Below are 22,512 nucleotides of genomic sequence, written 5' to 3'. Positions count from 1 at the left end.
GGGTGGAGAAGGTGGGTGGAGGGGAGGGGTGGAGAGGGTGGGTGGAGAAGGTGGGTGGAGGGGTGGGGTGGAGAGGGCAGCAGTGGGTTGGTGGGTGGAGAGGGTTGAAGTGGGGCAGCCGTCCATGCAAAAAAGGACGTGAGTTGAGGTGGGGGGGCAGGGGATCCATGTGAATCTGTGTGTGCGTGTGACGGAAGGCGCAAGGGAAGGGTGCCGGCTGCCGCCACGTGCCAAGTTGCTCACCAGGCCCACCTACCCACGCACCTTCATGTCTGTTCACGCTCCCCCTTTTGTGGTATACACGAACGGCAAAACCCCCCATCTACTTCGCACACTTCTCTGTACCAATCTTTGCAACCCCTGACCTACCCCCCCTTCTCTCCCACCCCTCCGCCCCCCCCCGCCCGCCCGCCCGCAGTGTCACCTGGACATGGGCAACTACCCCGAGGTGCGTGTTTGTGTGTGCGTGTGGGTGTGGGTGTTCGTGTGTAAGTACGTTTTCCATGCTTGCCTCCTCGTGATCAAGATACTCAGTACAACCTGTGTGTATGGTGGGAGTGAGGTTGATGGGGGTTAGCGTCGATGTGGCAAGAATCGGCTACCCATCACACGCACAATTCCAACACACAAACACCCCGTCCCTCCCTCACCGTGTCCCCCCTATCATCGCTTGCGTTTGTCCGATTGCATCGGTCGCCTATGCTTGTGCTCCGCTACATATGGCTTGGTTTGGGGCTTACAAACCCCCGCTGGTGTTTATAACCCCCTCAAACACACACACACACACACACACACACACACACACATCTTCACACCCCTCACAGGCCATCGACGACCTGACCACGGCGCTGGAGGCGCTGCCGCACTCGGCGCTGCTGCTGTTCGGCCGCGGCGGCGCGCAGCTGGCCTTCGCGGCGGGCGACGTGCGCGCCGCGGCAGAGGACCTGCAGCGGGCGGCGGAGGTGTGCAAGGTGGGGGCGAGGGGATGCGTGTGTGGGGTGGCGGGGGCGTCGGCGAGGGCGTGTGGGGGCCTGTGGGGGCGTGTGTCAAGGCCCATGGGAAGGCGGTGTGTGCGTATGTGTGTGGAAGTGGACGGGGGCGATTGGCAACCGTCGAACAACGTCGAAGGTCCTTGCTGTCATCAATTATGCCTGCGTGGCGTGGTTCGCGCCACCCCAGCGGGGCAGGCTCCGGGTTCTGCTTATCTGTTTGAGTTTCCTCCTCCACTCCCACTCCTCCACACCACCCAATCCACATCCACTCCTCCACACCCACCACTCCACACCCTCTCCACACCCACCCTCTCCAAAGCCACCACACCCGCTCCACGCCACCCACTCCACTCCACCCACCCGGCCACGCAGGGCACGCTGCGCGGCGAGGGCCCTCTGTGGGAGAGCCGCAAGTTCATGTCCAGCGGCAGCGGCACACCCGACCTCAGTCCGGCACTGTGGTGAGGAGGGGTGGGGGCGGTGGTGGTGGTGGTGGCGGTGGTGGTGGTGGTGGTGGTGGTGGTGGTGGTGGTGGTGGTGGTGGTGGTGGTGGTGGTGGTGGTGGTGGTGGTGGTGGTGGTGGTGGTGGTGGTGGTGGTGGTGGTGGTGGTGGTGGTGGTGGTGGTGGTGGTGGTAGTGGGGTCCTTGGGCCCAACGAAACAGGACGCTGTGGTGAGGAGGGTTGGGTTGCAAAGATGGTTGGAAAAGCGGTACAGCATGCACTGAAGACTGCATACGAACTCGTTGTCAATGGGCGGGGGGGGGGCTGTAAATGCCAGCCCAAACTAAACCAAACCAAACCAAACTAGCTGGAGGGGGGGCGGTTGGTGCAGGGGCACGGTGGGAAGGGCCATACCTCTACCGCGCTACTCCATAGGACCGCCACAGAACCCACACCCCACGTAACCCACATCTTCACCCGCACACCACACCCACTCCCAACCACCCACCCCCTCTCGACATCAGCACTACAAACCTGCGAAGCAACCACACCCCGATCCTCCCACCTCCTCACCTCCTCCTCACCACCCCACACCCCACACACACCCCCACACCCCTACAATAGCTCGCATATGCGGCTGCATTTTCTCCTTGCAGCGCGACTGTTTCTTACGAGATTGGTTCAGATTGTAACCCCACCCCACACACCACCCGCAGGTACCAGCTGGGCTGTGCCCGCGCCCGCTGCGGCGCCGCCTCTGAGGCCGTGTCGGCCTTCCGTCGCGCCGCCGGCCTCATGCCCGGACACCCCGTGTTCCTACACGAGCTGGCCAAGGCGTGCCAGGTGAGGGTAGGGGTGGGGGCCATTGGGTGGGTGGGTGGGTGGGTGGGTGGGTGGGTGGGTGGGTGGGTGGGTGGGTGGGTGGGTGGGTGGGTGGGTGGGTGGGTGGGTGGGTGGGTGGGGTTGTCCTAGGGTTGTTCTAGGGTTTCCCTCTCCTCCTCGCTCTATTACATTGGGTTCGGTGTACTTTGGGCTGGTACCTACAGCCCCCACCCGACCTCCACCACCTCCCCTCTTGTATCCCCCGACAGCTCGCAGCGCAGCCGTCGCACCCTGGGTTCGGTTTTTATAATCCACCATTCCATCCCACCCCCAGTCCCCCACCGTGCCCTCATTCCCACCCCCAAACACACACGCTCCCCTCCCCTAATCATGAATGTAACTCCCCTCCCTCCCCTGCAGGTTGCGGGTGACGCCGCCGCCGCGCTGACCCACTTCAACGCGGTGCTCAAGCTGCAGCCGCGGAACGCGCGAGCGCTGCTGCGGCGAGGGCTGGCGCTCAAGTGCCTCAAGCGGTAAGGGTCAGGGAGGCAGGGTTAGGGAGGCAGGGTTAGGGAGGCAGGTTTAGGGAGGGAGGGTTAGGCAGAGGGGGTTAGGGCGGCAGGGTTAGGGAGGCAGGGTTAGGGAGGCAGGGTTAGGGTGGGAGGTTTAGGGAGGGAGGGTTAGGGAGGGATGGCTGGGGAGGGAGGGTTAGGGTGGGAGGTTTAGGGAGGGAGGGCAGCAGGGAGGCGGAGAGGGGGCAGCAAGGGGGCCGGAGGGCGGGCGGAGGGTGCAGCCTGTGGCAATCAACCCTCACACTGACACCATACCCCTCTCCCTCACTCCTCACTCCTGCACCCTGCCTGTGGCCCTTTCTGCCTCCCCGTGCCTCGCACCCCTGCTTCCCCTGCCTGTTCCCCCTCCCGCCTTCCCCTCCTCCCCCTTTTAGCTTAGTTTGGTCTAGTTTGGGCCGGTATTTACAACCCCCTCCTCCGCTCCCCCCACCTTGCCCGCCCCCCCACCCTCGCCGCCTCCCCTCCCGCCTCCCCCCTCTTTACGCGGCAGGTACGACGAGGCGGCTGCGGACTTGTTGGCGGCTCGGCGGCTGGAGCCCGCCAACCCCCTCATGCAGCTGGACATGCGGTCACTGGGTGGGTGTGCGTGTGTGAAGGGGGAGGGGGGAGAGTGGGAAGGCGGGCTGTGTGCCTGGGCCCAATGATAAGGGGTTGCAGCCAAACTGAACGGAGGGGGACGGGGAGAGGGGAAGTAGGGAGAGGGGGGGAGACACGTGAGGGGCAGGGTTTCCCTGCCCTGCCTTGCTTTTCCTCACAGCAGCCCGCACACGTCGCCCTTGTCGCACCGCTTCCTTTCCTTATGCTAACACCCTCCCACCCCACCCCACCCAACCCCCCCACACACGCACATATATACACACACACACACACACACACACACACACACACACACACACACACACGCACACACACACACACACACACACACACACACACACACACTCCTCACTCCGTGGCCGCAGGCTCCGTGTCGTTCATAGAGCTGTGCGCGCCGGGCGATGAGGACGACGCATACGTAATGATCAAGTATTGACATAATCAAGGATTGACATGATCAAGGGTGACATCATCAAGGATTGACATGAGTGAATGAGCCGCGACGTCGCATAGATACCCCTTGCACTTGGACCGTCGACAACGACTTTTGACCGCCGGTTTAACGGCTTCGTGGAACGGCTGTCATTGCCACGCAAGTATGTGATCTGTATCTACATGTTGATGGGTCGCCGATGTTTGATTTGTACACATTATTCGTGCTTTCCGTCAGTCCGGGGTCGCGTTGGGAGTCGGGCTGAGGGGGAGCCTGAGAGGGGGACGTGTACATAGCTGCGGGGCCGGCGTGGGGTACAACGAAGCAGGTGCGCGTGAGGCAGGGTGTCATCATGGCATGCATACTGATTCCGCCAGCGACTTGGGTGGCTGCCCCTACCGGTAGTCCACCACGGAGGCGGGCGTGTTTGCAGTGAGGCACGAGTGCAGGAAAAGATGGGTCGCAGCAAATCGAGTGATGGGCAATGGACAACGGAAGCGACGCGCCTCTTGCACAGGCGACTTTTGTAACTCTGGAACGCCGACCCTTGAGCCTGCGAGTTTCCTGACGTGCTGCGTCCCGGCGGCGGCCGCTTCCCGCACCGCGGCCGCCGCATGCTGGGCGCCGCCGCCACCTCCGACCTACGGTACGGCCGTACGGCTTATACGAGCACGCCGGTGGCGGCGGGGGCCGCTGCGGCGTGGCGGCGCTGGTGTGGCTGCAGCAGCGGCGGCTCCTGCGGCGGTGGCGGCGCCAGCAGCAGCAGTCGACTCCGCCAATCCGCCGTCACCGCAGCAGCCGCAGACGACGCGTCCGGGGCATCAGGCGCCAGCCTCAGCACCACTTCCTCAGCCGCTTGCAACAGACGGCCACTTGGGCAGTCACGGTGGCAACGGGCCACTGAAATGCGTAAAACGGGCAGGTTGGCACTTGACAATTAGACCGATTGCTGTGCAGGGCAGTGCCGGACATGCCCTGGTGCTCGTGATGGAACATGGCAAGGGGCAGGAAAGCGTAGTCCCGATGTGTGTGGCTCCCACCCGTGCCCACATAAATGCGTAGCAAGAAGGGACAAGGCATTGGTGCGTCGTTCGCGCGCTGTTACTGTACCGACGGTAGCTGGCAGGTTGTGTCGACATGCCCTGGTGCCGCTGTGCCGGGAAGGCATCAGGAGGCAAGGCGGGTAGTAGGCTATGAGTGGTAGTGTGTGCGATGGGACAGTGTTCAGGCAGGTTGGTGGAGTCCCGTAGGGTTCAGCCAACGCCCAGACCCCAGCAGCTGGGAATGTTCACGGTCAGCAGCCCCCAACTGCCCAAGCTGCTGTGAGGAAGCAGTCGAGCCACGACATCCCCAGGCCCCAGCCTATGCCAAGGCCTATGCCCCCTGAGCTGTGCTTGACGAGGCCGCTGCAGCTGCTCAGTCCGGCGGTGATGTGCCCAACGATGTCTTTGGCTGCAGCGTGGTGCTGGTCCCACTGCCCCCCTCATGCTCACCAGCCTGCTTCGCACGCTGCACTACGACTGTTCACCTGGCTAATGCTGCCCCGCCCACGACCCTCCCTTGCACCGAGGCATTGACAGAATTTCCGGCTCGCCTTCTTTACACCTCTGAAGCTCGACCTCATGAGCCACATGCACGTGCCACAGGTGCCCTAGCCCACCATCATGAATCCCTGCTCCGCCGCTTGGTACCAAACACTACCTGCAACAATCCCATCACAGGCATTTCCATTTTCCAACTTCATCTTTCTTGCGGCGGGCCGCGAAGAAGCCCGCTCACAAGTTCTGCCCTCTCCAGTCCAGGGCGAGTGGCGCCCATGCACATTGTTTGTCCGCCATTGTTGCCGCACCCCGCCACGGCCCCAACTCAGCAACGTCAGGTGCAACGCTAGTATCTCAAAGCGTCTGGTTCTGGCACCCCCGTTATCCTTGCCTTTTCATTTCAGCACTGACCATCATAAAAACTGCCTACTGGCAATTAAGAGAGTACGCTCAGTCAACTCCTGGGCGACACTTGTAAGCCCCAAGGCCCAGCTCTGCAAGCGGCCTAAATACGCGGCCATGTGACTATGCAGGCTGCAGACCACAGCACAGACCAAAACGCATGCACCAAACACAAACACGTTCACACATTGTACATGTCCAGCTGGTCCAGGAACAGTCCAGGCGACCAGACTTGGAGCAAGTCAGACCGCTCAGGGACCCGTCGCTGACCAACAGACCACACAATCTACACATGCAGTCAACCTCGGGGTGCGTGTTCACGCACACCCTCCTCGCACACCGCCCCCTCTAGCTCCACACTCGCACACGCCACGCCACTGCACGCGCCACACCCTCGACTCGCGCCCTCCAGACTCCCGCACCACACCGACCGCCCCGCACCTCCGACATCGCCTGCCTCGCCGCAACACATCACACCGCGCTGCATAACAAACGCTCGCGGCGCCATCCATGGCCACCAGCGCGCGCCGGCGCAACCAAGCCACACAGCCACGTGGCACCACGCCTAGCACGCAGCATCTTAGCACACCGGCTCCTGCTTCACCACCACCACGCCTCCGCAGCCCGCCTGCAGGGCCCCCGCCATCGCCACCACCGGCGCCTCCGCCGTGGGCTTAGCGCCCAATACGGCAGCGGCGCAGGTGGCGGTTGGCGGCGCCTGCTCGGCCGGCTCTGCGGCAAGCACGGTGGCCACGTCAACATCCATGTCGGCGTTGTTGCGGCCGTCCGAGTCCGAAGGAGACCCAGGCGCTATCCCGGGGTCCTCAGCGGCACTCGGCGACGTTGGCGAAGGGGTCGTCAGGAGCTGGTCGAAGAGCCGCGCGCCGGCGGTGCCGAGCTTGGCCATGCCTTTGGCGCCCAGATAACGCTGTCGAGCCAGTAGCATGCGCTTTAGGCTGCGCTGCAGCGTTCTACTGCTCTTGGATAGCAGCGTGCTGAGGCTGTGCATTAGGCGGAACAGGCAGTCGAAGGCGGCGCCGCCGTTGGCGTTAGCGCCCGAGCCGGCGGCGCCCATCATCGAGGCGATCAGCGCCAGCGGCAGCAGCGAGCCGAGCAGCGCGCAGGCCTTGTCACCAGGCAGGAGGGCAGAGACCACCAGCATGATAGCTATAAATACTGGGAGGACGCTAGCAGGGTCCATGGTCTTGCCCGCCTGGCCGTGGTTCAGGCCTGGCACGCCGCCGGCTGCTGCCACGGTGAGCAGCTGCGCCTTGAGGGCGGTGTTCTCGCGCGCGAAGGTCTCCAGCATGGCGCGGAGCTGCGCATTCTCGGTCTCGATGCCCTTCAGGCGCTGCAGGGGAGGATGGCGGAGGGGCAAGGGCAAGGGAGGACGGGAGGCGTGTCAGCGTGAAGGTGACTGGTGTAGGTGGAAAGGTGCGGTGGCGCTGAAACGTTCAGGCCCAAGCGCTGTGCAAGTTGAGTACTGGTGGGGGCGCTCGAGAGATTGAAAGGGTCGTCGGGTGGACCGGACACGGCTAGCCATCAAGCCGTGACCCCCGCCTAAACGGGCAACCTCCAACGCCAAAGCACCCTGAATCGATACCCGACGCCCTTCGCTATCCTCACCTCCTCAAGCTCGCTCCAGGCGGCCTTCTTGCGCTCGCGGGACCGCGCCGCGGTAACACGGTTCTTCGCCAGTCGCCGTTGCCGGCGCCTCTCCGCCGGGTCCTCGATTTGCCGCCAGTCCACCTACATATCAAACAAAAACAAGCGATCACATGGGTTAGCGGTGGTTTGTGGGGGGAACGCGAGTCTGTCAGGCCATGCTTGTGAAAGGAAAAGGCAACCGCTTTTCTCGAGAGCGCGCTCACCTCGGGTGCCTTGCGCTTGTTGCCCACGGACTTGCCCTTGGAGTCCACCATATCATCATCTTGGTCGGTGTCGGAGGAGTCGCCGGAGTCCTCGCGGCTTCCTTGTCGGCTCGTCCCAGCGGGCTGGGCGCGCGCCTTAGCGTCATCGACCGAGGCCGCAGCAGGTGCGTGAGCGGCAGCCAGTGCCGGCGTAACTGTGCACGCTGCTTGAAGCATAGCAGTCCACATCTGCTGCGCTGCTGTTGTGGTGACCAGGCGCGGCAGCATGGCAGCGCAGGCCGGCTGCAATTGCTGCATTTGCGCCTGTTGCAGCGCAGCCAGGGCCACGGCCGCAGCTGCTGGCGCTACTGGTGTAGGAATGGGCGCAGGTGCAGCCACGACGCCCGAAGAGCAGCCGGACGAGGTCGACGCAGTGGGCGACATCGCGACCGCGGGCGAGGAGGTCGCAACAGGAATGGGCACCGCGGGAGCAGGAGCTGGGGCAGGCGCCGGCACCGGCTGCTGCTGTTGCTGTGCGGCTAGCTTCTGGTGGCACTGCGTTGAAGTCGGCTGGCCCTCTATCGTTTCCAAGAACTGCATCAGATCCTCGGAAAACAGTTCATCGTCCAGAAGCGACGGGCCGACTCCCGAGTCTGGCCCTTCAGCCAGAAGGGCCGCCAGGTCCAGGCCATCCACGTCCATAGCGGCTGAAAGGGGAGTCAGGCCGGAAACAGGAGGCGTCACACTCAAAGAAGAAGTAGCTGCTGGCTCGCTGAGTTTAGGCTGACCAACAATCGTTTTGTGTCACAGAAGTATATGTCTATTGACTGTGCAAATCCTACTCTAGTTATGAGCGAGATCAGGGCGAGTCGGTCCTTGAGGACACGCGGGGCACCTTCAATCAGCTCGATGGGCCCCGGGCGACAGCGCTGACTGTCTTCGCCTAGCGAGCTGATGGATACCAGGTTGCTTAGGGAGTACAGACAATATACCGGTATGCTAGCGCGAAGTGGCATTTTAAGCTCCCTGCCCGTCTGCCGGCCGTCTGCCGTCGTAGAGACGCGCTTTATTCCCGGCCTGCCTGCGAGGCTGACTCCCATAACTCGCGTGACATTCTTGTGTGCGCTTCTTTAACGCGCACGAGGCAGGAAAAGATGCGCGCGAGGCACGGCAGTTAAGCCCCGGCCAAAAAGCACAAACTTGCACCAGGCATCATTGTGGTTACTCAGAGCATGCGCTTGCAACGAAAACCAGGGTTCGGGCGTGGGTGCACAGGGTTGGCGGTTGGCGGCGGGTGCAAACTTGATGGACATTTGCCTAAAAGCGCTCATCGTTTCCTAAGAGCACGGCTGGTAACGAGGAGGCGGAGTACCTGCAGTGCCTGGAAAGATAGCTGCGGTGGTTTACCTGGACAAGCTGGGTTCCTCCCAGGGTGAGGACTGTAACCCGCCACACGAATGTCAGGATGCGGTTGCGCGGATGCGTCGCCCGAGCAGCCAGCCGCGGCCCTCAAATTACCAGCGCAGTAATACGGGCTCAAAACGCTACAGCGGGGGAGCTTGCTGATTGGCAAAGGGATGTACCGTAAGCGATCCCTGCTGGTAAACAGGCTTGTCCCCCACACACGGCCACCGTCACACCGTGTCACCGGGTGTCACTTAACGTCTGTAGGGAAGTGCCCTCAGAATCGCAGTGGGCCTTGCAGTATGCCATGCCTGTGTTGGTCCTCGCCTCCAGCCATCTAGCGGCTAGCGATCCAGCCGTGTCTAGTTGTATTGCAATCACCGCCAGCCAGCCGTGCACCTGCCCGTAACCTGCCCCGCCGTGACCCCGCCGTATCCGTCCATCCCTGCATCGCGCCTCCTTCGCTTCCCCCCTTCGCTTGACCACTGCACACGCCAATGCAACACACAAAGTAATGCATAAACACAACATCAGAGCTCGCATGCCCCAACGATGAAGTCTGGCCTAGAGCGGCTCAACGAGCACCTAGACGGCTAGAGCGCACTGCTGGCAAACCTACCGCGCGAATCACCCCGCGTTGCTCACCACCCTCGCCACCGTCCCATCAACCCCTCAGCAACCGCTCACCAGCCGCCTCGCCCACCGCCACTCCTTCTTCACCACCAGCCAGCGCCCAAGCTCCAGCAGCAGCTCCACCTGCGGCGGCGTGGCCAGGCCCCTGCTCCGCAGCCCCTGCACGCAGCTGGTCCCGCCAGCCCGCCTGCGTCACGCCCAGGCCCGAGCAGCTGTGCTCCAGCGCCGCGCGCAGCAGGCAGTGGACCTCGCAGAAGCGCGCGTGGGCCTTGCACTCACGGCACGGCACGTCGGCACGCCATTGTCGTCGGGCTGGGCGCCACGTGCCAGCAGCCCAGTAGCCCTGCAGCCGGGCGGCCGCGCCGGGCAGGTTGCCCTCGCCCCTCGGGCTACGCCGCCGCGAACAGGTTCTTTTCTAAAAGAGTGCTTACGAAGGAGAAGGAAGGGGAAGGCACAGGGTGGGCCCGCCCAGCTCCACGACCTGGTGACGAGGGCGGTGTGGGGGTGCTAGTGCCAGTGTGGTGGGGGTTGCGGTGGGCGTGGGGGTGGGGGTGGGGGCGGCGGTGGACGTGGCGGTGTGGGTGGTGGGGGTGGGGGTGGGATACAGCTGGCGCACATGCAGAGGTGCGTTGCAGTTTCTGAGTACCCAAGCTCTGCCAGTCCTCAAGTCCATCGACCGCCAGCACCAGCGCCTTTACATCTGCGAAACCGCTCCTGTGGCACAGGACTCACCCCCTTTCAGCGTGCGTGCATGTCCCAACCCGTTGTGACAACCCCTTGGTCCCTGGCTACGAGTCTCACTCGCTTCCATACGCTGGTCTTTCAGTTCACCACAGAGGTGGCCCTCTGGTCCACGAGCTATAGGAGTTGCCTGGACTGGCGGGCGGGTCGACCAAGATCGAATTGGTAGTCCCCACGCCGGGGCAGGCGCGAGCAGCAAGCGAGGCACGGTGCCTGATGACCCGGCGCCGCGTGGCGCATCCAGCGCCCTCCCCCGCCCCGCCTCCCTGCCATGCGGGTTGGTCCCTCGCGAGCATCCGCAGCGACAGAGATCAATCACACCTCTTAGGCGGGCAGCACCCAAGAATCCTATAATGCACGCGGCGACCCGTGGCGACCCTGCAGGAGGTGTGCGCCACGGGTCTGCGGCACGCTGGTACCACAGCCCAGTCCCTCAAGCCTGGCACAGCCCCCGCCCCATAGTGCCACGCCCCTCGCATTGCCTAGCGTTAGCACTGCTCCGCGCAAGACACGCATACCCAGGCGGTTCCTCCAGCTCCGGCGACCGGCGGGGGTTCGGGGGAATGCCATGTTTCAAACTTTAGCTTCGAGACGCATACCCTCGGTGAAATGTCCTAGCCCACATATGTCCTGTTCATGATCAGGAGCAGTAGCCGAATGCATTCCCGCAAGGAAGCTCAAAAGTGGGCCGAAACCCTAATGACTAGTACTTTGCGCACGCTCGCAGCTGGAGCTTGGATACTGCTAATTTACAGATGTAATGCAGCAGTCTTTGCATGCCGAGCGAAGCGGCCGGCTCGCAATGGGCCCCGTCCTTGATGCAGGCGTTTCATGGCCAGAACTGTGCACTTCTGGGTTCGAGACCCAGAGAAGTTGTTTAACCTTGTTTGCCCTTTACAATACATTCTCACTCCAGAACAATGGCCTTCGCTCTGTCCAGCAAGCCCGTTGCCGGCGTCGTCGCCCGCTCGGCGTCGACCAAGACTGCCGTGCCCGCTGTGGTGCGCGCTGGCGTCCGCTCGTCGAGCAAGGTGGGCCAATTATCGATGAATTGCCCAAAGTGCTCGCCATGCATGCAAGCGGACGCGAGACTGACTATGTGCCGACGCCATGTTTCTTGGGGCTGCAGCGCCGTAACCTGGTTGTGAGCAATGTGGCCGCTCCCGCCAAGGAGTCTTGGCATGGCACCATCCACACTCCTGGTAAGGGAAATTGGGCTTGTTGGGTCCTCCTGCCGCGCGTTTTCCGGAACCTTTGCAGTCGCCTCAGCACTGGCATGCTTGGCTGCTCGCGACCGCCTGCTCGCAGGCCCCGACAGCCAGCGCTCGGGTCTGCCTACTCTGATTAACAAGGAGCAGGTCGAGGCCCTGGAGGTGAGCGAGCAAGACAAGCGCCTCGCGTCAACGCGCAGCCACGACAGCTGCGGCATACTGCCGCTGTAGTGGGCTGCCCCAGCCCCCCCCCCCCAAAAGTGGTCGCCAGCCTGCTTTGCTCCTCCGCGCCTATGTAGCTGCCCAGCTCCATGCCGTATCTCTATCTCCTGGCTGCCCGTTTTCGTTACAACTCAGCTCCTGACATGGGTCCACGCATCATACTTGCAGCACGCCCTGACCCCACATCCTTCCACAACCTCTCCACAGCCTCCAGCCTCTGCGCCCCTCCCTCCCCCCCCACTCCTCCCTCTCCTCCTTCCCCTCCCCTCTCCACCTCCTCCTCGTCCCTCCCACCTCTCCTCCTCATCCCTCCCCTCTCTCCTCTCACCCCTTGTCTCCCCCCTCCCCTCTGCCCCCTCTCCCGCCTCCTGCCAGGCCGAGCTGGACCAGGGCGCCTCCATCGCCGCCCTGCGCCGCTTCAACGACGCCCTGCGCGCCCTGCCCGCCGACCGCTGGGGTGAGCAACCCATGTGGGGGCGTGGGAGCGCGTGTGTTTGTGCGTGTGTGTGTGTTTGTGTGTGTGTGTAGTGTGTGTTGGCGTGGGGGTGGGGGTGGGGTGGGGTGGGGGTGATGATTTCCAGCGCTCCCAGTAGGAAACCGGAGACACAAGGACCGGGGGAGGAACGGCTTGTGAGGGGGTTGTGTGTGGTGGAGGGGTTGGGGGAGGCGGGCCTTGCCGTGCCCAAGGTCGGGATGAGGCACAGCCGGGAGGCGCACGTGTCCATGGCGCCATACCCGCATGGGCATGGATAGGCATCGGGCGTCTTGTGCTGTGCTGCTGCTTGCACCCGTGCCACACCTCATGGCTCCGCATGCTCTGGCGGGCTGCTTGTGCGTGCGTAAGCGCTCTCGGGCGTGCTCCTTCCGCCTCGTGTGGCCTAGTTGCCTTGCCCTGTTCCCTCCTCTCATCCACCCCCACCACCACCACCTCACCCCGCTCCTCCTCACCACCACCACCCACACCACACCACACCGCACACCACCCACAGCACCCCTGCCCTCCCCCCCCACACGCAGAGTCTGTGCTGCGCCCAGTGTTCAACGAGCTGTGCTTCAACCTGGAGTCCTTCAACCCCGCCTTCACCCACTGCCTGCTCATGGTGGGTGGCTGAAGGGGTTGGGGCGGGGAGCAGGTTTGGTGTGGGGGTGGGGAGGGAGGGACTGAGGGTAGAAAGAGGGTGTGGGGGCGTGGGGGCGGCGTCGGGGAAGGGTAGGAGCAGGGGAAGGAGGCAAGCGGGACAGGGATGATAGGGAGTGGAACAGCGGGGCAGGGAGGACAGGGAGAGCAGGGAACGTTGGTGGCAGCCTTCCAGGGTTAGTGGGCGGGCCGGGGCGGGGGGAAAAGCTCCGTTCCTGATGCGCCTAACGGCAACACGCCTTCCACACACACACACTCACTTCCTCCCATCCTGACGCTTGGCACTGACGCGCACGCCCCACTCGGTGCTCTGCCCCCCCCTCCACCCACACACACCCACACACACCCACACACACTTACAGGTCCAGCGCACCATTGGCGTGTCTGACTACGTGCGCCGTGACCTGGCGCTCAAGAACCTGATCCAGCCGCTGGCGGGCGAGTACGGCATGCACAACGGCCAGCCGCAGCGTGAGTCATGTGAAGGGTGGGGGGAGAGGGTGGGTTGGAGGGGATGGGGGGTGGGTTTTGTAACTACCAGGCCAAACTGAAACAAACCAAGCTCAACTAGCGGAGCACGGAGGGAATGGGAGAGGGAGGGTTGGAGGGTTGGAGGGAATGGGATGGGGGTGGATGCGGGGATGGGTTAGGGTGGTGACGGACGCGGTTTGGGTAGTCGGTGTGGTGGGTGTGGGGGCAGCGGCGCGGCATTTGCATGGGCAGCAGCAGCAGCGGGCGGGTCTGTGATACACGATGCAGGGGCCGGTGCGAGGCGTAGGGGCGGGGGTTTGGGGCGAGGTGTAGGGGCGGGGGTTGGGGTTGCTTATTCCAATCCCAAAGAAACCAAGACCCAGAACCAGCCCACAGAGCGCGTGGGGTCGAGGCCTAAGGGGGTTGGGGGGAGTGGGGCGGCAATGCACGAGCTGACACTCAGCTCGGCACAGCCGCAGTCAGTGCTGTGCCGCGGCCTTATGCAGCTGACATCGCCGAGCCTCATTTAAGGCAGGAGCACGGCCGACCTGTGGCCGTAGCGCCGTTCCAGGGGCGCGACATACAACCCCAACAACCCTCAACCCCCTGCCACAACACCAAACACCACACCAATTTACAACGGCAATCGATACATCCACTCATTCCCATCCTCCCGCAATGTCAACCCACCACCACCAGACCACACCTCCTCTCCTCTCCGTTCCTCTCCACCCCCTCTCCTCCCCATTCCTACCTCCCACATCCCCCTCCACTCATCCCCGACCTCCCTCCCGCATCCCCCTCCCACCTCCCCCTCCACCGCCTCCCCCTCCCCTACCAACAGTCAAGACCCACCGCGAGCTGTTCTCGGACTTCTTCGCCAGCCTGTTCGGCTATGACCTGGCGCAGCTGATTGCGGACTCGCCCGCGCCCACCGCCGCGCAGGTGCGGGTGTGGCTGAGGCTATGGCGGTGTGTGTGGCTGTGAGTGCGTGTGTGTGTGTGTGTGTGTGGCTGTGAGTGCGTGTGTGGGTGGGTGGGTGCGCGTGTGTGGGAGGGATGGAATGTGTGTATGGGTGGGTGGGTGCGTGTGTTTTTAGTAGACGGGGATGTGTAGCCCCCTCACCTTGACACCCATGCACTTCCCCTCGGAATTCCCTTTTCCCCCTATCATCCATCCTCAGCCGCCGCCCCCTCCCCCACCAACCCCACGCCCCACCCCCAAACCCCAAACAGACCCTGTTCCAGCAGATGATGCGCGACATCAGCTCCGCCGGCGGCCAGTCCGCGCAGCCCCTGGAGCAGGTGGGGGGAGCAGGAGGAGCAGCAGGCGGGAAGGGGCTGGATGGGAGAAGGCCAGGGAGGGAGGAAGGGGCGAGGCGGGGGAAGAAGGGGCGGGTGGGGAGGCAGGGAGAGGCAAGGAGCAAAGGGTGGGAAGGGAGAGGCCGGCAAACAAGGGGTGTTGTGATGTTGCGGTGGTGGGCGGTGGAGGCTGCGCAGGGAAAGGGCGCTGCTATGGTGTGGAGAGGCGGCACAGCGCGCAAGGGGCGGGGCTGGGGGCGGCGCGCGCTGGGGGAAGGGGAAGGGGAAGGCAGCCCTGGGTTGTGGTTGGGGAGAAAGGGGCACGGCGCATGCAAGGTGGCTTGCCGGGTCTGTATCAGCGCGGCGGGGCGCTGCAGCGTGGCGTGCATGCGCCGCCCACACCCACCGAACGCCCTTGGGGCCCCTTACCCGCTGTCCTGTCCTCTCCCCCACTCCGCCCCTGCCCTTCCCCGCCTCCTCTCCCCCCTCCCCCCCCCCCCCCCCACCAGGCCTCGTACGCGCTGGGCTACAACCTGGCCATTGAGTACCTGGCTGACTACGAGAAGACCTGGATGCTGGACAGGTGAGCGTGTGTGTGTGTGTGTTTTGGGGGATACACCCTTGATCAGCTATATTGGCAGACGGTGGTGGTGGTGGTGGTGGTGGGTGGTGTCAGGAAAGCAATGGTGTGAGCGTGTGTGTGTGTGTGTCGCCAAGCAGGTGTGTCCATCCATTCGAACTCTCCCTCCCCCTCCCCCCCTCCTGTCCCCTCAGCTTCCGCCAGCTGGACTCGCGCATCTTCTCAGGCCTGGGCAAGAAGATCGACTGGATCTTCCTGGAGGTGCACGCCGAGGGTGAGAGAGCGAGGGAGGGAGGGAGGGAGGATGGGGTGGGTGGGTGGGTGGGGACAAGCGGGGAGGGGAGGAGCTAAAGGGGCCGGAAGGCCGGTGTGAGACTGGGAGTGGGGAGCTGATGCTGCGTGCAGGGGAAGGAGGCGGGCGAGCGATCAGCGATAAGTGGGGTGGCGGGAGAGGCTCGCCGCCACCCCAGTGCATGTGTGCGTGTGTGTGCGTGTGACCCGACCGTGTACATGCGCAAGGTGTAACTATTGGCTACTGGCATGTGCCGTACCAACACGGCACCCTGCTGCGCCCCCACCCACCTCTTGCGACCCAACACGCCTCCCTGCTCCTCCGCCGCCACTCCTCGCCCTCTCTCCCCCCTCACTCGTGCAGGCGAGGCCGAGCACGCCGCCATCGGCCACGCTGCCGTCCTCAACATGGTTCCCACCGAGCACATCCCCACCGTGCGCCGAGCCATGGCCGACCACGACCGCGACTTCGCGGCTTTCTACAACCACGTCGCTGACATGCTGGAGGGCAAGATCTAATTATATAAGTATAAGGATCTGATTGTAAGCTCGTTATGGAGGTCTGACGATCTGAGTTAGGTTGGACTGGCGGTCATTCATGCTGGTTGGTCTGGAGAAAGAGCTTGTCTTGCGGGGTTGCTGACTTGACGTTAACAGCTGTCCAAGCCGCGGCGGTTATGATGGTGGTGACCGGGACCAGGGAGGTGATACGGTAATGACCGGATGGGGTTGGGATCTGGCCCGCGCTCTTCAGGGCTCTTCGTTGTGTGGCCGTTGCTGGGCTTGTGGGGTGTAACTGGGTGCACCGGATTGGTGTGTATGTCTTCGTACAACCTCGTGTGCGCATTCCTGACGGGGTTGCGTGCCCCCGTGTGGGCTGGGGACCTGTATGTATGTATTTGTTGTACATGCGGAGATTGCGGACGTGTGTGTGTGTGTGTCTGTGCATGTTGCCTTGGAGACCTGCTGTTGCTGCGGCCTGAAACGGCAAGGCATAGGGCGGAGCACTGCTGCCCTCGGCGCGCGCATGTGTATGAGCTGCTCACCGAAAGGATGAGCCAGTTCACGCGCTTTGTAAAACACGAAAAAACGCATGACGGCGCGTCGGGGCAGGCCAACCAGGGCCAACTAGACAATGTTTGCTGCGAAAGGCATGTCCCCGTGTCAGTGCAACGGCTGCACCGGCAGCAGGGCAGCGGTGACGTAGTGTGGCCACCAATGCAGCACACTCCAGTCCGCCATGGATAACAACAACGCGATATGCGCCCGGCGCACATGCCGGACAGCCTGCTTCCGCCCCCCACCCCCCACCCCCAGTTCAGCACAGCAAGCCAGCGCGCCAGCGACCTTTTGGTACAGTCCGCATACACCCACACACCAGCAAGTCAGCACCAGCCAGAATCCCAACACACGACGGGGTGCTACGAGGGCCGCCAACCCTGCCGTCCACCACCAGGGCACTTCACACGCAGTCGCTCTCCCCCTGACCCCGCTGTCCCCCACACTCCATCGCCAGCTAAGATACCGCCGGTAACATCACCACCCATTCAGTCCACTGCCCACTGCCTACAGCTCATCGCTGCCGGTCGCCGCCGCCGCTGCCGCCAGCGCGCCCGCCACCGCCGCCTGCTCCGCCCGGGCTGCCGCCGCCTCGTCTGGCAGCAGCCGGCAGCCCGCCAGGCCTCCGCCGCCGGCCCCTGCACCTGCACCTGCATCTGCACCTGCTGCCGCCGCCGCCGCCCCACCACCACCTGCCGCCTCTGTCCCTGACGCCGCCTGCAGCAGCAGCTGTGTGATTGCGGGCTGCCGCGTCAAGTCCAGCTGCAACACCTCATTCACATACCTGCGGCAAGAGCAAGACTGTGAGTACCGCGGTGTTTGTGCGCGCGCGCGTGATACAGATACCCCGCCCCGCCCCGCCCCGCCAAACTCCGCCCCGCCACTCAACCCTGACGTTTCCCACGCCCCACCAGACCGCCGGCAACCCAGCTCCTCTCACCAGAAGGGGTAGGGCTGGGCTCGGCCCGGCTGCTCCAGCGCGCACAGGTGGCCGCCCTGCAGGTAGGCGGCGGCGCGCCAGGCGGCGCCACGTGTGTCGTACAGGGGGGCGGGCAGGTCGGGCAGGCGGGCCCACGTGATGGCGGAGGCGGCGCAGTCGAGCACGAACGCCCACGCGTCCGCCGCGCACGTGAGCCCCGGGCTGGTGAGCGTGCCCGCCGCCACCAGCCCCACACGCACCAGGCCACCGCTGCTACTGCCACCGCTGCTACTGCCGCTGCTGCTACTGCTACTGCCGCTACTGTCAGTGGTGGCGGCGCTGCCTGCCGGCAGCACGGTTACCATCGCGGCGTGATACAGCCGCCCCGGCGGCGTCGCGTCAGCTACTGCCGATGCCGATGCTGCTGCTGCTGCTGCAGCCACCCCTGCTACAGCGGGCGCCGCCACGCCGCGCGCCTGCAGCTGCCTCCAGCTCCGTGACCCCAGGTCAAAAAACCACGCGTCGTCGTACACTTGATTCTTGATTGTACCACCGGGCTCCGGCGGCGCCGTACTTCTGCCGCCATACAAAACCACGCCCGCCACGCCGCCCGCCACCCAGCCCGTCAGCGTGTGCCCGACACGCCGGCCCGGGCCGCCCGCCGCCGCCGGCACCTCGTCTGCGAGCTTCTCCCACACGCCACCAGACGACAAACCACCAGTTGGTCCGGTGGCGGGCGTGTAGGACCAGACGTCCCCCTGGCCATCCACCAGACCGCCATACAAGACCATGCGGCCGGCCACCTCGGCCGCCGCCAGCAGGTAGCGCTTGCCTGGTCCGGCGCCGTCTGGTCCGGTGCTGGGCAGTCTGGTCCAGTCGCCAGTGGTCAGATCCAGCCGCCACAGCTCGTCGAAGTCGTGGCCTGCGGGTTTGCGTGGGCGTGTGTGTGTGTGTGTGTGTGTGTGTGTGTGTGTGTGTGTGTGTTAACAAAGGAAACGAAAGCCCGCCCAGACGGCGTGTGCGTATGCGTGTGTGTGTGTTCTTGAGAGCACAAGAGGGTATGGGTGGGATGCTCTGCAGCGTGTGGAACGACGGAAGGGGTCAGCACTGGGCGCATGCGTTTGGGTGTGAGGTGTTGGTTGCTCTGTGCTCCGGCAATGTCCGGCTTACACGGTGTCTGGCGCTACCCCTCACTGGCGCTACCGGTTCAAGTACTCCATGTTGCGCGGGCCCCCTTCCCAGACAAGCCCCGGTGGTACCCCACGCGGCCCTGGCCCCTGCCGTACCTGGCTGGTAATCCTGGCGGTTGGTACGGCTATAACCGCCGTCGTGTCCGCCGTACATGTAAAGTGCATCACCAATCACAACCGCCGCGTGCCCGAAGCGGCCGCAGGGGGTGGGCGGCTGGCGGCCGGCGGAGTAGTGGCTGAAGGCCAGGGCCTGTGGGGTGGGGGATTCCAGGCAAGATTAGTCAGAAGACGGCGGCACGCACGGGGTTGCATGGTTATGGGCGTTGTAGGTACCAGCCCAAACCTTAACTAAGCCAATGCAAAAGAGCGCGGGGGAGAGCGGTAGTTTGTTCCAGTCCCAAACTAACCAAGAGGTGGGGCTTTGCAGCGTGTGGAGTGCACGGGCTGGGGCGGGATGGAAAGGATTACAAGGGGTCTGTGGCATGGGCGGAATTGGGGCCATGCAGGTGCGCGCGCGTGCACATTGTTCAGCCGCGATGCATAGTAGGACCGCCTGACCCTTCCCAGGAGCCCAGGAGCCCCCGAGCAAGTGGACGTGCCCAATGTGCCCTTGGCGACCCCAGCCCCAGCCCAAACCCCAGCCCAAACCCCAGCCCAAACCCCGACCCGAGCCCTAGCCCCAGCCCCAAGCCCCAGCCCCAGCCCCGACGCAATCACATCAGCCCACCGCTGTCCCCACTTCCCTGACACACAGTCCAATGCGCTTTCTTAACACACAGACCGATGTGCTTTCCCAACACACGTCCCGATGCGCTTTGCTAACACATACTCTGATGCTTTCCAATCTTGTTTTACTTCGCTAACACACGGCCCCACACGCCCCGCACGCCGGCCTGCACTTACATGCGGCGTATGGTGCGCCACTCGGCTCCAGGGGCGGCCCGGCCGCGTGAGGTCCATAGCCCACGTGTCTGCAGCGCAGCAAAAAGAGCACACACACGACACGCACTGCCTGCATTGCTTTTGCGTTTCCCGTTCTTTGTGTTTCCCAAGACAGCACACACAGGAGACGTGTGGTACACGTCAAGACGTGGCAAGGACTCCTACATTGCCTCCGCACAACACGTGGGTCTTTGCGTGCCCTACTCTCTTCGTGCTTCTTCTCCTCACCCACACCTGGGCGGCCCTGCTCGCAGCCGTGGCGTAGTCCACCCAGTCCCACCACCCAGCCCCACCCAAGCCCCCCTCAGCCCCCACTAGCCCCCCTTGCAGCGTGACTGTTTTCTTATGGGAGCGGTTCAGAGTGAACCCGTAGTCCCCTCCCTGTACGGCGGGCTCGGGCATACAACCCACACCCCCTGTTTGGGATTGGCATGAACACCCCTAACCCACTGCTGGCTCGCCCGCTGGTCTACAGTCTGCATTCTGCAGCGCCCAGAAGGATAGGGCTCAAGGGCAAAGGTCAAGGTCACACCTCCCTCGCGCTCTGCAGGCTGGCTGGGTTGTGGTTGAGTTGGGTTTGGATTCTTTGGAAGAATCTGTTCCCACCCCCTTCCCCAGGCCCCCCAGCCCAGCTTGGATTCGTTGGGATTGGGATAAACTACCAGCCCCCAACCCCCGAGCCCCCCAGCTTCCCAAACCCCCCTGCAGCGGCACGTGCTGCCTGCCTCCCGCCCTCAGTCCCTCACCGCTGAGCCACGTAGCATTGTTGCGCTCACGGTCGTAGAAATAGCCGTGTGTGGACACCAGGTGTCCCCTGTAACAGCAGGAGCAGCAGCAACATCAACAGCAGGAGCAGCAGGAGGACGAGCACAATGAGCAGAACAAGCAGCAGGAGGAAGAGCAGGGGCAGGAGCAGGAGCAGGGGCAGGAGCAGGGGCAGCAGGAGCAGCAGGGGCAGCAGGGGCAGGAGCAAAGGAGCAGGGGCAGCACCGGCAAGTTAAGGCGTATGTGGTTGATTACAATGGACAGTCGTGCTCGACATGGACCGCGGGGCGACACCGGTTTAGGTATCGGGAGTGCGGTTGGTGCACTAGCACCGGGAGCCCAAGGGCATTGCAGGTTGGGACACGGCACCCAGCCGACGCTGTGAGTTTTAGTCAGCTATTCGGTTTGTACACTCACTTATAAGTGTTGCACGCGTGGCCGTAGCGGATGGAGGGCTGCGTGCGGGTGCCGCCCGACGAGGCGGTCTGAGGGTGAAGGACATGCCAACCCGGCACGTTGGCGTCAGCCATCGCCGCGATCCTGACCGATGACAGGTACGCGATGCATTGCAACAGAACAGCCAAGCTGCTAGCTGGTGACATTCTGGCTCGCGGTTTCAAGCGGAACTGCTGAGGCATGTTGCAATTTTAAACGGTATGCCTATTCAAGTAGAATGCTCATGTTGAGGGCGTAGAATTACAAGTTCTATTAAGATTGCGCTGCAAAGTCACAAACATTCACTCGCGAGTAACAAGACAGCCAAGAAACACAGCGCGGAAGGAAGAAAGGAAGAAACTCGAACAGGTATCAGGACTCACGACGTAGACGATGCAATGTACTTTCACGATGCACACGCAGCTCTTGTGCCGAGGCCGGAGTATGGGCAAGGCCGCGTGTCCGTGTGTTCTTTCCATGCAGCCCCTGTAAATTTGTAGCAATTTAGCCCCCTCGTTGTAGGGGAAGTTTCGGCAAGGAAGGGGATGTCGCGCCCAAACCCCTGGCTGCGACCACATTTTTCGGATGCTATCGCCACCACGGCCCAAGGGCGTGCGCTCCGCGCCAGCCATGTCCGTGTAGCTCTCAGAGCTTTCCAGGCTTGCACAGCAAGCACATCTCTGCCTCACAGTCCCCGGAGAACGCAGGCAACTCAATGTCGTGACGAAAGCTCCCTTCAGCGGGTTTCAATGCCACCACTGCAGTCGTGCAGCGGTCGACGACATTGCCGTCGCCACACGCGCTTGCGTCGGTGGCCATGCCTCCCCTTGTGTCACCTGAGGAGGGAGAGGAGCAAAAGCGGTGTGAGCATGCAAAACCGCGTGGCAACCTGATTGCATGCAACGGATCACCCACAGGCACACCACACCCAACAACCCCCAAGCTAATGGCCTGTGTGAATGGCTAGTTGGCGTGATGATGGAAGGGTTGCCGAAAAAGGCCAACGGGAGTGAGGATGACTGGGACGAGCGGGGTTTCGAGGTGGCCCACGCCGACAGGGCGGCACGCCAGGACAGCACGCGTGTGCCACCCGCTCTGTTCGTGTTTGGACACGAGCTTACCCTCGCCATCACCCGTGCAGTCCTTTCCTAAAACTCGCCTGCTTGGGGGCGAAGATGAAAAGGAGTATCAGGGTGTGCGGCTGCAGGACTACCTCGCGGCGATTGGACCAGTGGCGTGAAGCGATGGCGCCATGGCCGCACTGATGTCGTGAGTGGATGATAACCTGCTGGTGCGGGCCAAGGCAAGGAACGCGAAGCGGCGAAGGATTATCACAAAGTGACGTGCCCCCACAAAAAACCGTGGACCCCCCCCCCAAAGCGCCGGAAGGCGGCAGTAGCACCCAGCCACGGCAGGCGGCAGTAGCACCTAACGTACCCCAGATACCCCCGCTGCTACGGCCATCCCCACCGCGGCGGTGACTGACCCCGCCGGGCCTGGATCCTCTCGTACCACGGTTTCCCCTGCTACAGCAGAACTACAGCCCCACCCCGCGCTAC

General features: G+C 63.5%; 4 protein-coding genes across 4 annotated transcripts in view; 2 read left to right on the top strand and 2 right to left on the bottom strand.

Annotated features, from left to right (window-relative positions):
* Positions 1-4,400, top strand: part of CHLRE_05g238260v5 (uncharacterized protein) — a 12,168-nt gene extending 7,768 nt beyond the window's left edge. Inside the window, exons 14-20 of the mRNA XM_043062308.1 lie at positions 419-448; positions 825-971; positions 1,365-1,453; positions 2,151-2,277; positions 2,677-2,789; positions 3,319-3,404; positions 3,791-4,400. Coding sequence (XP_042924872.1) covers positions 419-448; positions 825-971; positions 1,365-1,453; positions 2,151-2,277; positions 2,677-2,789; positions 3,319-3,404; positions 3,791-3,861 — 663 coding nt within the window. The 3' untranslated portion in view covers positions 3,862-4,400. The remainder of the gene's footprint in view (positions 1-418; positions 449-824; positions 972-1,364; positions 1,454-2,150; positions 2,278-2,676; positions 2,790-3,318; positions 3,405-3,790) is intronic.
* Positions 4,401-5,442: 1,042 nt separating this feature from the next.
* On the bottom strand, positions 5,443-8,632 carry CHLRE_05g238250v5 (uncharacterized protein). The gene is made up of 3 exons (XM_043062307.1): positions 7,673-8,632; positions 7,428-7,550; positions 5,443-7,152 (listed from the first exon to the last, which is right to left on the bottom strand). The coding sequence occupies exons 1-3, from the start codon at positions 8,351-8,353 to the stop codon at positions 6,382-6,384; spliced, it is 1,575 nt and encodes a 524-aa protein (XP_042924871.1). The 5' UTR covers positions 8,354-8,632; the 3' UTR covers positions 5,443-6,381.
* Positions 8,633-11,309: 2,677 nt separating this feature from the next.
* CHLRE_05g238200v5 (uncharacterized protein) lies at positions 11,310-16,808 on the top strand. The gene is made up of 11 exons (XM_043062306.1): positions 11,310-11,460; positions 11,559-11,631; positions 11,738-11,802; positions 12,238-12,319; positions 12,880-12,962; positions 13,363-13,471; positions 14,316-14,416; positions 14,707-14,775; positions 15,282-15,355; positions 15,547-15,626; positions 16,008-16,808. Exons 1-11 carry the CDS (start codon positions 11,350-11,352, stop codon positions 16,160-16,162), a joined length of 1,002 nt encoding a protein of 333 aa, XP_042924870.1. The 5' UTR covers positions 11,310-11,349; the 3' UTR covers positions 16,163-16,808.
* A 32-nt stretch (positions 16,809-16,840) lies between these two features.
* Positions 16,841-21,462, bottom strand: CHLRE_05g238150v5 (uncharacterized protein). Its single transcript, XM_043062305.1, has 6 exons — positions 20,936-21,462; positions 20,500-20,567; positions 19,715-19,782; positions 18,908-19,061; positions 17,643-18,543; positions 16,841-17,486 (listed from the first exon to the last, which is right to left on the bottom strand). Exons 1-6 carry the CDS (start codon positions 21,118-21,120, stop codon positions 17,210-17,212), a joined length of 1,653 nt encoding a protein of 550 aa, XP_042924869.1. The 5' UTR covers positions 21,121-21,462; the 3' UTR covers positions 16,841-17,209.
* Between the last annotated feature and the right edge of the window lie 1,050 nt (positions 21,463-22,512).

This window comes from Chlamydomonas reinhardtii, chromosome 5 (genome assembly GCF_000002595.2).
Source record: "Chlamydomonas reinhardtii strain CC-503 cw92 mt+ chromosome 5, whole genome shotgun sequence".
Taxonomy (NCBI): domain Eukaryota; kingdom Viridiplantae; phylum Chlorophyta; class Chlorophyceae; order Chlamydomonadales; family Chlamydomonadaceae; genus Chlamydomonas; species Chlamydomonas reinhardtii.
The sequence above is the reverse complement of the archived record's forward strand: the minus strand, read 5'-3'. Positions and strand labels throughout refer to the sequence as shown.

Bases quoted from the DNA above. Each gene is read 5' to 3' on its own strand.
- CHLRE_05g238250v5 (XM_043062307.1), bottom strand. From the start codon at position 8,353: ATGGACGTGGATGGCCTGGACCTGGCGGCCCTTCTGGCTGAAGGGCCA. The intron at 7,551-7,672 runs GTGAGCGCGCTC...TTTGATATGTAG, and splicing joins ACAAGCGCAAGGCACCCGAG to GTGGACTGGCGGCAAATCGA. The intron at 7,153-7,427 runs GTGAGGATAGCG...CCTCCCCTGCAG, and splicing joins CCTGGAGCGAGCTTGAGGAG to CGCCTGAAGGGCATCGAGAC.
- CHLRE_05g238150v5 (XM_043062305.1), bottom strand. From the start codon at position 21,120: ATGTCACCAGCTAGCAGCTTGGCTGTTCTGTTGCAATGCATCGCGTAC. The intron at 20,568-20,935 runs GTGAGTGTACAA...CTGCTGTTACAG, and splicing joins CACGCGTGCAACACTTATAA to GGGACACCTGGTGTCCACAC. The intron at 17,487-17,642 runs GTGAGAGGAGCT...CTCTTGCCGCAG, and splicing joins GCCCAGCCCTACCCCTTCTG to GTATGTGAATGAGGTGTTGC.
- CHLRE_05g238200v5 (XM_043062306.1), top strand. From the start codon at position 11,350: ATGGCCTTCGCTCTGTCCAGCAAGCCCGTTGCCGGCGTCGTCGCCCGC. The intron at 12,320-12,879 runs GTGAGCAACCCA...CCCCACACGCAG, and splicing joins CCTGCCCGCCGACCGCTGGG to AGTCTGTGCTGCGCCCAGTG. The intron at 14,776-15,281 runs GTGGGGGGAGCA...CCCCCCCACCAG, and splicing joins CCGCGCAGCCCCTGGAGCAG to GCCTCGTACGCGCTGGGCTA.